Source organism: Neodiprion fabricii, chromosome 1 (assembly GCF_021155785.1).
Source record: "Neodiprion fabricii isolate iyNeoFabr1 chromosome 1, iyNeoFabr1.1, whole genome shotgun sequence".
Lineage (NCBI taxonomy): Eukaryota > Metazoa > Arthropoda > Insecta > Hymenoptera > Diprionidae > Neodiprion > Neodiprion fabricii.
Window position 1 is genome coordinate 20,352,140 of NC_060239.1, and position 14,462 is coordinate 20,366,601.

General features: G+C 36.2%; 1 protein-coding gene across 7 annotated transcripts in view; it reads right to left on the bottom strand.

Annotated features, from left to right (window-relative positions):
- The window catches only part of LOC124177493 (SET and MYND domain-containing protein 4-like), a 69,358-nt gene that overhangs the window by 40,274 nt on the left and 14,622 nt on the right, over positions 1-14,462 (bottom strand). For all 7 annotated transcript variants that reach the window (XM_046559933.1, XM_046559916.1, XM_046559950.1 and 4 more), the window contains exons 3-4: positions 8,848-9,550; positions 4,297-4,583 (exon numbers count right to left, since the gene is read on the bottom strand). In XM_046559933.1, the coding sequence (XP_046415889.1) occupies positions 4,297-4,583; positions 8,848-9,550 (990 nt within the window). The remainder of the gene's footprint in view (positions 1-4,296; positions 4,584-8,847; positions 9,551-14,462) is intronic.

Sequence of the window (14,462 nt, forward strand, 5' to 3'; positions counted from 1 at the left end):
CTTCGGACCCTGGTCATGGACGGACTACTTACGGGGCTCGACAAGATGACGGTGACAGCGGTGGGATACATCGCCGACGTGGCCTTAATCCTCGCAGGCGCCCACCATCCTTCTATGACAAGCAAGGTGCACACTTGACTTTGTTCAGAACTGGTGCACATCTCAGGGACTGAAGATCAATCCTAGAAAAACCAAGATGGTACTCTTCACTAGGCAGCGCAACCTCATGATGGGACACATCGAGATCTTTGAGTCGAGATTAACCCTGCGTACCGGGATACGCTGCCTGGAAGTCACCCTGGACCGTAAACTTACATGGAGGGCCCACATCGACCACCAAGCAGAGAAGGCTACGGCCACTTACTGCGCCTGCAGAAGGATGACAGACAAAACCTGGGGACTACAACCACGGGTAGTCCGATGGATATTCACAGCCACCATACTGCCTCAAATCATCTATGCCTCACTCGTGTGGTGGCCCGCAATGAACATGCTCACATTCCGAACAGCATACGACCGCATCTACAGGATGACGATCCTGTGTATCACAGGGGCTCTTCGGACCACCCCAACAACTGCAATGGAGACCCTTCTAGACCTACCGCCTCCACACATCAAGGTGGAGGGCGGCGCTACGCCTGTGGCACCTATGGCTTTGGAATCGCACCAGTTTGGGAAACATAATGATACTGATTTCAATTTGACGAAACTTTCATGATAATTTACTTTTAACCCGAAGTTACCAGTTAATAACACATGCCGCATGCTCAGATCTACGTTGCAAGATCTCAAAATATAGTATTTCGGGGAATTTGCGTAAACTCGAAAGTGGAAAGTACATGATGTGTCCGAGAAATTAGAGTTCGATTTTGGGTGTAAAAAGGAGCTGTAAACAACTGTGACTGACGTTAGATTATTCATCAGATGTTTATGAACTCATCGATTTACGATCACGCTGCTAGTGGATTAGAAATTTAGACTAATCACTACGAGAATTGGACAGAATATAATTACAGATATGAGAAAGTAATTAACGTAATGTAAAGTCAGCTTTTGTGTTAACGACGTTAAGTTTTTTTTAAATTCATATTATTTTTATACAATCAAATAGAGATTGATTCTCTTTTTTTCAAATGGTTTAGGGATTTATACATATTTTTCATTAGATGATAAATTTTTTCTGTCTGAGCTGACAGAAGGCTAGTAAATGAAATTAAGATTTATTTGCTATGCGTTTATTCATTTGTACAACGTAATATAATATAATACGGTTTATATAAAACTGTTTTGCTAACGTTGGTTCAATGTAATATTTGCCCAGTTTTACTTGTAACGTCTTTTTCCAATTTTTCTGCCAACAGCCATTGTAGATTATATTGTTGTTTTATTCGCAGCTGGAAGTAGTAATTTCACCTTCATTGATAATGCCGTTTTCTCATCTTATGCGTCAGGTAAGTGACTCTTTGTTTTATATGTTAACCCATACGTATAGTTGGCGGTGATTCCAGTTCATATTTTGTGTATTTTCACTGGTTCAAGTTGTGTATATTATATCTTTTGAATTTTTCTGAAGTAGATATCATCATATACAGCCTTGGAGTTTTCAGTGTTATTTGTCATAAATAGCCGTTTTCAAGTTGCACCCTGCATGTTAGTCATTTCTCGTATCGAGTTCGTAGTATATAATCCAAGACTGCGATCAAACTAATATGAAATTCATTTCCAGCATTGTTTTAAGTGGTAAATATATGTAATAGTTCACTAGTAATTGATGAAACACATGTCGTATAATTGTCAAATATTCGAAATTGCATTGCAACCATTAGTATTAGAATAAACAATAGATTGATTTAAATAATTACAGTTGGTCAACATATCGCAATAGCAAGGAATTACATGTAATATTATATCAGCACATGCAGATCATGGTTGGAACTGCAGCAAAAGTTGTTTCATAAAGATACTGGCCAGTGTGCAAGGTTTCAAATGATTGGTCAATGATATATGAATTGTAGCGTACGTTATTTGAATAATCTGATAGATAGTATATCTCACCAGGTATCAAACGATTTGATCAGCTTTTACAAAATATCAAGTGATTGAATTGACTTCATAGATTTTAAAAGATTTAATATCACTCTGAATTATGTCAGCATTTACAAATTGATCTTACAACAAATCAACATACTTATTTTAAAATATTTCACTAGTTTACATAATATCAGAAACTTTCAATTGATTTGAACGATTTCGAGAGATTTTATTTCAAACGATTTAAAAGATTCTATAAGGTTTCTTATTACTTGAAGCATTTTACAGTATATTTATTTGGTTTACTCTTGCAATGAAAGCTACTATTTTTAATTGCGTTCTGTAGCATAGTCGAATATTTTATTTTGCAATGAAACACTGAATAAATGTAATCTAATGAGAATCAAGATATGTAACATACCGTCTGATTTAAGGCATCATATCTATTCTTCTACTAACTACGGTTTGCATTGATTTGTCAGGTTCATGGCGAACGAACAACCTTCTCCTGGGCATATTTTTGCTAGCCATTTATGCGTGACGCAAATGTTTCTGATCGTTATTTAGGCTGTTTTGCAAATTCGTAACGATTTCAGAATATCGCATCATCGTTGGTTTAATTCTGTATCTACATGTAGCTCAAAGAATCTGTATTGTGCAATCACAAGAGCCCGTAATATAGATGTCAGTGATAATTAACATCAATCGGCATAAAACGACGGTCGTCGTACTTTTTCACTCACGACACTTGATCACTGTTTCACTCATTCGCTTATTTTATAAAATAATGGGCTTCACCGACTTTTACCAAATTTACAAATTGATTTCAAGATTGAATAACATATAAAAAAAAACAATAAGAATTTATTATAAACATTTTTACGATCGGCAGAGTGACAGTGCCGCGTGGAGGCTGGTGTCACTAAGAAGGACACTGGACAATGTCTCAAACTTTGTATCAGGGACCTGATAGAGAGGCACTCGAATAATGAAAAGTGAAAATATGGTCTACGCTCTTGTAGATAGGTTTGGAAACGATAGGTGGTGGAGGATGCCCTCATTTTGAGAGCATGTTTTGTCGTTCATACTCTGGCCGTCGAAGGGGCTGATAGGTAGGGTTGTATAGCAAACAAACGTTCATAACCTCATTTCGAGTATCCGTCAATAAGCCGTTAACCACGGTTCCAGTCTCAGGTAAATATAAAACAATAATACCGACAGTTGACCAATGATTGAGTAATTATTGAAAAGTAAATTTTGTTGAGCCAATTACATGTATTCATTCAGCCCCCATACCTTGGTAAAAATTATTGTACAGTTTTTAGGAAGATCGTTAGCAACGATCTAGTTTACAATTTACTCGATCGCTTTGAAACTCATATTTTGCATAGGATAGCGGTCGTCAATTCCAAATTCAGATTGTGGATCAACAAAATACATGAATATAAAATACCACACACCTGCACACGCGGTAATCAGACCACCAATTTGACCTCAAAACGAGGGCCTCCTATACCATCTGAAACTCGAGATCGTTGTCAGATCTGTATTCAAGACAGTGTTATGGCCTATCCAAATCTTGTGATCTTAGTGAGGTACGGGGTACTGGTACAGCACTCAGATGTTTTTTAAAAACATGTTACACATTATTCTGAGTATTGCGCAGCTTGAAAAATTAGAATTCGTCCAGTCATGGTCAAAAAAAAAAAAAAATTCTTAATTTGCTCGGTAATTTCACGTCGAGAAAATTTCTTCGCAGTGAAGTTATTGCGTCCCCAAGCAACACGGATGAGACTACGCACGCACTCAAATAAAGGTGTTCACGGACGGTAGTAGCGGCGACTGTGCATCGGCAGGTGTGATGATACTGCATCGAACGAATCAGGCGCATTCAAAACATTCGAAATATTTCTGATGTTTTGAACACGAAATAATAATATTAGCTTTCACTGAAAAAATATTTTTGAAATACCCAATTGGATTTGAGAATTTGAAATTTATAAAAAGCTGATAACATAACAAAACACAGATGAAAATTCTAATAGTTATTATAAATCATAGCCGATTGCCTGAGCTATGAGAAAATTTGCTCTTAAAAAAAAGAACGTTATTTCTATTGAAATTTTTGCTGACTCTAATCTATAAATGACTTTCTTTTGTTATATTATGAAAACCTATAGATTGAAGTTTAATTTGTTTCTACTGTCAATAATCTATTGATAAGGCTTGGGAGTTTTATATTCAATGCAGCTGGAATTCAAATACCTGAATTGGATTCTGCTACTTCCGTGTCCTTCCTCAGATCGTCAATCAGCATACCATTTTGCGTAACCATGATCAGTAATCGCATAATTTTTGTCAGCATTCGTATTTTATCTTCGTCAACATTTAGTAAATTCGGCAGAAGAGATATGATCCGACATTCGATTTGATGTGCTGCAGCCCAAGCCAATTTTTGACAATGATTCGAACAGTACAAAGCCATTGGACAGTTCGGGCAAGCAATCAAATTGTAGCATTTAGAGAGGCAATGATTACAATGCGTATAGTACCTAAACAAATTTTTTAATATATAGTATAACAGGAAAATCGTAAATTTCGTTTTCCAACATCTGCTAGGAAAGTTCGCTTTGTGAAACCTATGTAGCGTGCGTGAAATGCCGCATTCTCAAAAAGTACGGTAAAATGTCATTGATGCATGCGCACAACTAAAGTGCTCGATTTTACACACAATCTTCTTTCGCCAATGCGCAATTTCAAATATCTCAATTCGACGCATTGTATCATTGAGCGCCAGAGTACCTTCATTGCTTCACACACCAAACTTTCCTTCACAGGTGTTGAAAAAAAACGTGTGCAACATGTGCGGCGCGACGATATCTGACTAGTTTGATTACAGCGCTCGCCTTGGCTCATGCTGCATCCACACAACACTTGTGAAATTATAGCAATTCCCTTCTGCTCGTACCGTCAACTTCACACTCGCATTCATGCAAATGCTGTACTCGCCTTTGCGACTTGCGCTGCAAACTTCACACTCCTCGGAACCGCCCACTTTCCATATTTGTAACACGATACACTATTATTTATCCGCCATAAGTATGATTGGAAGTGTGCTAAATTTGAATAAAATGTGTGCATCATAAATTAGTTCACCAGGTTATTTCGTGCAGTGGTTCTATAGAATTCATTCTACGTCAAACTAAATACTCTTAAAACATCATTATTTTTAATTTGCCTGATATTTTTTTGATGTACTCTACGACCGTAAAAAAGATTCTTGTTCTATCAAATAGACGTAATATCCGTATAGGGTGTTTTTTAGTAAACGCCACAGTACGTACATAGGATTCTCAAGGAAGATCCGCGAAGTGTCCGCCTCTGATTTTGATAAAACTTGGTAGGTCGGTAAATTAGGTCCTATTGTGCAATAGATTAGGAATTGTCAAAAATAGCATTAGGGGGGTAGTTCACCCCCTTAAAATTAATTTCAGCTGATATAAAAAAATGCGGATCTTTTATTTTAGCGTACTTAACATTCCTACGAAGTTTTATCAAAATCGGAGGCGGACACTTCGCGGATGTTCCTTGTGAGTAAAGGCGCTAGAACCTGTTTTGTGAAGATCGCTATACGATTGCAGATGTCGCGCGGTTCACGCCGCGCTCTCTTTCATGTGATATAACTCCGTTATTATTTTGAATTTTGGTCTTAAATTTGTACTTTCAAAATATGAAAGAAAAAAAAAAAGTTGATAATTTTTTATTCACCTATCGGAATACCCCCCCCCCCCCCCCCCGCCCTCAGTGGTAGGCAACTCAATGTACTGCGGCGTTTACTCGGAAACACTCTGTATTTTCGATTTCAGATTATAATTTCAAGTTTCACATTTGAATGTATCGTGAGCATCCGATGCATCAAGAGCTTACAATAATTTCCGAATTCAGTTCGGCTACTAATTGTGTCAGCTTCCTACGGGGCTTTCATAGGAAACTGCCTGATTTAATGAGTTAGAATTTAGCTTCAGAAAAAAAAACAATATACAGATATCTTTCTTAAAAATTCTATCCGAGTACCTAATATTGATGTATATGATGTAATGCTGCCCGAGTAAGGGACGGAGCAGTTCTGTGAATATTAAGTAATTGTGGTATAAAATATTTTCAAAGGTAGAATGTGCTGAAATTTCTGGTTATATTTTCATTATTTTCAATATATGATTTTGAAATGGTCGTACGAAAATTCACTTCTTGGACATGAAAACCTTAAACAATCCTACAAAATTTAGAATGTGTTGTTGCAATTAGGACTTATGTAAAAAAATACAAAACAAATGATGACTAGTAGGTTAAGTTCAGTTCTGATAGCTTATCATACAATTGCATAAATAACAGATATATGTGGAAGAAATTGTTGTTGGATTAATTACAATCTCTGGCAAAATGAGGAACTGGCGCTGTTTGCTGTTACAGTTCCTAGATCGACAGTTTCATTTACATGGGGAAAATTTAAAAATATAAAAATGGTAATAATGTCACCAACCTAAGCAACAACCCGCAAAGTAGTAAATGTAACGATAAATTTTTCCATGTAGAATACAAGCATTTAACCACTATAATCGGACAAAAATTAAAAGTATTCATGTTGAAATTATTCAAGTTTGGCTTTATGGAAAATCACTTGTGATGTTTACTAGTGAAATACTCTTTAATTGCAACATTATACTGCAGATGTCCATTGATGTCAAAGTGATGACGCCTCGTTCCTATTACTTCACATTACTTTACTAGTACTCTAGTTACGACAAAAATACGCCAACAGGTTAACTACTGCTGTACTCTGATAGCAACACTCCATTAAGGTATATATTTTCACATTTGACTTTGGTTTGGTACCAAAATTTTATAATTGAAAGCCATTATTGTTCTTCTTAGTGTTACGTCTGGCGTATTGCTCGGGCATACCTTTTTCGAAATCAGAATATAACTAGGACTCTCAATACGTGAAGTGTTTTTCAAAATTCCCTTTCAACGCTGTAACGAAAGCTACAGCCATACATAACATTAAAATATCGTATTGCCTAAACTGACGAGTTCCACCCCTCCTGGCAAAAGTCACGTAGAGACCAGCAACGATCCCTAGTCTAAGATTCAACTTTGTTTCTTATAACTGTTATCAAGAACTGAGACAAGAGACTGCTGAATTAGCATCAGCAGCGCTCAGCCTAAAAATATCTCTCTTTTCAATTTAAACTTATCATCAATAATTAGGATAACCCACTAACTTTGGAACCACCAAATTAAAATGATTCTCTGTTAAGATGTATGGATTAATGCGTGAGAATTATCTTAAGATACTTTTTGTCAACATCTTACACGTGTAAGCGACGAAATTGAGAATCGTCGGAACACCGTCGAAGAGCGCGAAGTAACGCTGACCGTGTAGATTTGGGCACCAGGAGGTCGCCCTCGCACATCATTGGCTAATTACCGTTGTAATTTATTGCAACTGCAGCTCTTTGAACGTGAAATATTAACAATGTTTTCTTAAACATACAATTCTTCACAATCAATATTTACAAGTTTACGTATTGTACGCTGTTCGCTCGAGTTCTTTTTATTGGCACCTCTGGTTCATCATCGCTCCTGTCACTTAAATCATCTTTGATCTCGTCCTTAAATTCTATTTGACTATCATTGCTGCTGTCATCAGATACAATTAATAGTTTAAGAGATCCTAGTAGAAAACCTGTTTTTCAAAACTTTAAACGCGTGTCAAAAATTTAGAAAGTCAAATCTTTGGTTGGAAAGTAGTAGGCGTTCATGTGGGCTATAATCGTTACCAGAATCCGCAGGTCTCATCCCTTCTGCACGCCGTGACATAAAACTGCCCTTTTTTCTACCCGTTTCTTGGACTAATTTAAAGATAAGTTAATTCGAGTAGTCTTCTTCAACATCATTCCAAATTTTGCATAACGTCGTATTAAACAAAAACAAGTGACCTAGCTGTAGATAATAACCTTGGCTATTCAGAGAGACACTCTTCTGTCTACAGCTCGGCCCCCAAATCATATTTTTGCCGGCTCAAGTCGGAGCTAAGTAACGCCTGTAATTCTGCGGATCGACTGATCCGTAGCGCAGGATTGGACTATTAACATAAGTTACATGTAATCTAAAAAGAGAGATACCATATAATAATAACCGACCAGAAGTAGAAATAATAGTCGTTCAGGATAGATGTTTTTAACAAGCATTATGTTTAGTTATATATTATTCATATATCTATTATTAAAAGAACCCTACGTTTTGAAAGAAGCGTAAACGGTTGAATTCAATTAGTTCTACAGCTTCTCTGTATTATAATATGAATTCGTCCGTCGACGTTATCTATGTTTAAATTCAGACATTTTATGATTATACCTTTTTTGGTTTTTCTTTTATACCATTCATTCATTTCATAATAATCGTTTGCAGAATATACGTTATCTTCTAACAATCAAAATCATATTCAACCATGTATTTTGAACGATAACCTATCCCATTTCATTACAAATTAGCCTCAACCATTTAAACAATTCTCACAGACTTGTATAGGACTAGGCAACAACGTACCCACATTACCGGCTTATCTAGAGGTAAGTCTTTCTTAGTTTTAATTTTTATTCATTGTCGTTACGTGGGAGGATTTTTGATTATTAATTAATCATTAACTACCACCGCTCAGTACACTCTCACCCCCACGTAACATTAGTATGTGATTTTGAAAAATAATGCCGTCAAAGGAGACCTTGAATCACTCATACTCATTTATTCCCTCACCTTTCTGCATATATAACCGAAGCAAATGGTTTCTCTGCTGCAATAACATCCCCTGGCTTGAACGCTTTAGTAGCAATCAGGTGTCTTCCAAATTTTTCAGAATACGTAATTTGTACTCCGTCACTAGCCGATGGAGCCTCTTTACTTGGACCATATGCAAGTTGCGGCAGGCCTTCATTCGCAAGATATTCGGGTATTTCTATATCTCTTGAGGTTTTGCAATCCAGACTGTTTATGGAGCAGTTTTTTATGTCACACGTGATATTACTTTCAGTCAAAGATCGTTCTAAAGCAGCCATCTCAAATCCCATGTCTGGGATTAACGTGAATTTTTCGCATACATCATTTTCCACACTGCTGTCAGATGCACACTTCTCTTTAGGTTCGGTGTCCGAGCTGTGATTATTTTCTATCCTGTTCATACCATGTAATTTGCCATTTGATTTGCTCGTTCGTTTCATGACTGCTGACATAGCATTTTGGCCTCTTTCTTGTAATTTTTTTTTCTTACTCGCTGGGTAGTCCAAAGACAATGCTGCGTTAATATCTATTAGACACTCTTCGTACAATTGTTTTCTGTACAAGGCGGCGGAGCGGTTTGCATAGGCATAAGCCATTAGCTCAGGGCTATCTGCGTAGGCTAAGCTCTTAGTATAGCTTTCAATAGCTTCAATATCTTCACCAGATACAAATCGTTGGTTCCCTAAGTATTTTAAAAACAAGTTTTTCTCAATACGAATACATGAGTATGTTGTGCGGTAAATGTCAAAATTTTGGTGACTGAAAAATTAACGAGGGTACCAGGAATCGAATCCAGAATCTATGGATGCTTATAGTTTGCCTGAGATTTGCACTACTACTCTACCTAACCCTGAAGACTGTGCCCTTAATTTTTCTAATCACCTCAACTCTTGAACTTAATTCGTGTGCTGTATTACATTACATTTAATTAATTTTTCTTATTCTACAAGGATATTATATATTGTAATTGTACTTATTCTACAATGATATTATGATTGTTAGATTAAAGTAGTATTATGATTATTAAATTATAACCGTACTGTAATTTAGTTGCGAACATAGATATATTATACGAGGTTCACTGCCAAATGACGATGCGAAAGATTGCTAGAAATTCCAGACGGAATGTAACGTTAAGGTTGACGAACAATACCTCAATCGCTCGTGCTTGGCGATTTAAGGTATTGCTGGTGCTAAATTCATGGCTGGGCATAACAGATTGGACGGAGTAGTACATTGTGCACCGAGAGCAAAAACGGGCGGTTGATAAGCGCAAACCCTCGTTTTTTTTCGAGGTTTACATACTATTTTTTTAAGGACGTTACCTACTCCCGGCGGAACTGCTGCTTGCAGAAGTTCACGCGATGCAAGTTTTCTCCGTCATTTATAAAGATATCGAACTTCTATTACAAGCATTATGAAGGCGAAGAAGCAATCTGTGTCGTGTATTTTTCCGAATTTCAAATTTTTTTTTCAGAGTCGTAGAAAACAGCACTGAAAGTGAGCAAAGTTCCCGTTGTAATAAGACAAGAACGAATTTTTTTTTCACAATTCTACGAAATACACGACACAGCTAAATTCTTCACCTTTAATTTAGGACTAAGAGCAATAAGATCGAACTTAAGAGGTGCGAGAAAACTTGCACGAGCTGAAGCATGAAACAGCGGATTTTCACTGCGAAAAGCGATTGCTTGCTAGCGCCATCTCTGGCTTAAGCCGCCCGTCGTACGAACTAACGGCCGTAGCAGCAGTCTTCATTCAACACGTGCAAACCCGTAATTCAAACCGCGAGCCGTGAGCGTTATTCGGTGTGTTCTTCGTGAGTAAATATTAGTAAAGTATCTAAAATCCCTTGATAAGTGTTCATCGGTCATTCGCTATGACTAAGATAAGGAAAGTGTTACGGAAAAGTACGAAAAAGGGCAGGGTTGGAAAAATTTGGCGGCTTATCAGCGGGAGAGGTTCCGGTAAATAGAATGGCATCAAGTTTGCTTACATAGACTTGATAGTTTTCATTTTCAGACCGACTAACTAACATGCACGTTTTATTAATTCAGAACACCGTATTTTCCTAACAATCTCTTCGAATTATTATTTACCGTCCCTTTCTCAATGTGTGTTTTGTCAACCTATTCTTCGGAAAATCATTTTCCATCTTTCGTCCACTCACGATTACAAGCTTACCGATGAATTTTACCGCACACTGATCTACCCAACTGACTATTTGATTGTGATATTTGCATCTACTGGCCAAGGTCAATGCACAATACACCAATGAATTGAAAACATGACGTGCTATCGAAGACATTGTTGCAGCTTGAAGTTTCAATGCCAGCCACGTTCGGTACGCTACATTCACGTTTCGAAATGAGCCAATTATTCAACTCGATGAGACCTGAGACTTGACTCCAGCACTGATTCAGCTTTATCAGTTATGTTCGGGTCTTCTCCACATTACGAAAAGGAAGTGGTGTTATTTCGTAGTTTGGACGCCGAAAGGACTGATCTTTGACAAAATTGTTCGCGACGACAATTTTTGGAAATTGAAACTGTAAAATAAATTAGCTGACGTTTTTCATTTCTGCCTTTTGCCAGCAATAGTGCACTCCAGACGTGCTCGACAACTTCCGATTCGCGACCCTCCTCAAATAAATGAAGCTAGAAATTCTGCGGTCAAATCAAAACACTCAATGACTGATGTTTCCATCCGTAAGAAAAAGAAAATGACAACCGACAGTACTAACGAGTGACTATACAGAAGTTTTTACATATTTGTATATTTTTCCTTTCATTTATAGATAACTATTTCACAATAATGTCACACACAGAAAACTATTCTTGATTCAAGAATATTTTATTTCTTAGATCAAGAGTATGCTATTTTTTTATAAAAATATCACATATTCTTGAATGAAGAATACTCAGCACTTGATTTAAGAATTTTTTAATTCTTGATTCAAGGATTGTTTTCTTTGTATGTAGGCCATTTTTTTATTTTTTGTTTCACAAATCAACCCTCGCATGTACATCCTGCTTGTTAAATTTTCATTTTTCAGTTACAGCCCATTCGAAATTTTGCACGGATACAACGTGTTTTCACATTATGTTTTCAAGTTCAGAAATTAATGAATTTCTGAATAATGATCTTTCATATTCGCTTGGTGAATGTTTGCATCTTTCATTCCACAATATTTATTGAAACAGTTTATTTTTAAGATTCGTTGTATTTCTATAATAATTACTCGTTATACCAATGAAACGTCATAACGGAAAGCGAAAAGTATGGTATTCTACGCGATCGAATGTATATATTTTATTTATTGACGCGCCATTACTTTTGATCATGTTTTGTACCATAGATTTTGCTGATTTTTCAATACGCCTTATCTATCAATTTCTAATATACTCCTGCATGTATAACTCAATTTTTTTGATTTACTAATTCTCTCTTGAATATCTATCGATGTATGTAACACTTTTAATTTTTTCTGGCATGGTTGAGAGGTTGGGACGGGATAGAGTGGGTCTCTTCATCGCAGCGACTCCAACGTGGTGAGACCTGGGTTATTGATGGCAATGCATTTAGTAGGTATGCGCGATTCTAGATCGATTAACTCAAGAATCGAACTTTTGAGTCGAGAAAATAGATCTTTTGTATTGATACTTTACTAATCGATTTTTTCTTTTTTTAAATCTTCAATTAAAAAAAGTTTTGAAAGTCTATTTTGGCGTTCCGTATTTTATGGATAATATAGATTTGAGAATACAAAAGAATCGACCAATTTCTAGCGCTTAATAAATCTAATATCACAACTAATAAAAAAAGCTTCCCACCTAGTCGGCTGGGTTTGTGTAATATGTATATGAGAACTATTGCTGTGATAAACAAATATGACCCAAAGCAAACTATTGTTAAATATCAAAACTGTTGAATAAGTACTACATTTGTGTGACACGATTTTTAATCTCCAATATAGACACCGGTTTCCAGTTAAACTAAAAAGTAAAAATAACGATCAATCTTCTAAAGATCAATCTTTTGTATCCGATTTTTTGGATGAATCGGTTTTTCCAAAATTAATTCGAATCGATTCTGAGAATCAATCTTTTGCTTGAGATCGCCCATCCCTAGTATTTAGTCATGAATCAGCTAACTGCTGTTTCGGGTAATTTCTCTTGTAATATTTTTCACTTTACTGCAACGAGTTATGCAATAGATCTCTCGAAAACACGAAGATTATTCAATGATTTCTGTAACTTATTATTATTTGCATAAGCAATAAATATTTGAAATAATATATATACGTGCCAACCTCTCCTTGGATAAACGTATCCTAATCTCATCAACCACGCGAAACTCATACGAGCTTCCAGTTATATTCCTCGCACGTCAGAACTTCAGAACGTTGAAGTGCAAGCGGCCTGGTCCCAACGGAGTGCAGAGTAGGGGGCCATAGCACGCGAGGGGCATAGACTTAAGTCCTGCCCACTCTTCCCCTTGGCCGCTTGGCTTGAGTCACGCGGGAAGCCAAAGTTCCCGCGCGAGCTCGGTAGGCAACGTCCTTAACGCTGAAATTTGCCGGCCAAGCAAATTATTTTATATAACGCGAGCATGTTTTACGCGTTTTTACAAATCTAATTGGGATCGACATTTCTTCTAATTACGAATTGTGAATATCATTAAAATCCTTGTTTCTTCTAATTATAAATTATAAATGTTATTAGAATTGGTTTTTCTTCCAGTGACAAATTACGAATGTCATTAGCATCGGTTTTCCTGTTAATTACAACTTACGAATGTAATTAGAATTGGGTTTCTTCGACTAATTAAATTCTTCATTAGTAATTATAATGTAATTATTTAAAAAAGCGCCTAAAACTGTAATTATGTAACATTCTTAAACATCGATTCTTATTGCATGTTGAGAAATTTTGAATTTTATATTCTCATTAATCAAGCCCTATGGTATAGAAAAAAAATTCGAGATTTTTGTACTAAGATACTTCAAAGCCGCAAGTTATTACTTTCGACTTTCTTCCCCATACTTTGTGACGATGCTCCTATACCGGCAAATATTTTTTAGAAGTAAGATATTTTTCCAGAAGAAGCAATTTGCAAGTTTCAATTTGCAGCCTGTTTTAAACTTACACTTACTTTCGCGTAAGCTCCGTATTGTTTCTTACAAAATTTTACAAAGCCAATCAAACAGTAATGTAATGTTCGGAAAATTGAAGTCTAATAACTTATATTTTGTAAACACAGATTTTTCACATAGCTCAAGTTGAATGCACATTCTCGAAGTTACTCGTATGTCCTGGGAATGATCTATGAATGCCTAAAGTATGATTTCAATTAGTTCGAAAAATGATATCAAATACGTTCAGAAAATATTATTACGATCCTAAGGATAATTGTACTTTTTAATTAGAAGAAAAAATTAGTTTCATTGCATTCGTAATTTTTAATTACAATAAAAACCGATAGTAATTACATTCGTAATTTGTAAATACATTGTAATGAATTAAAAAAACGCCTGACACTGATAGCAATTCATACTTTTTTGCAAGCGTGTGTGTAAAATTTGATCTTACAC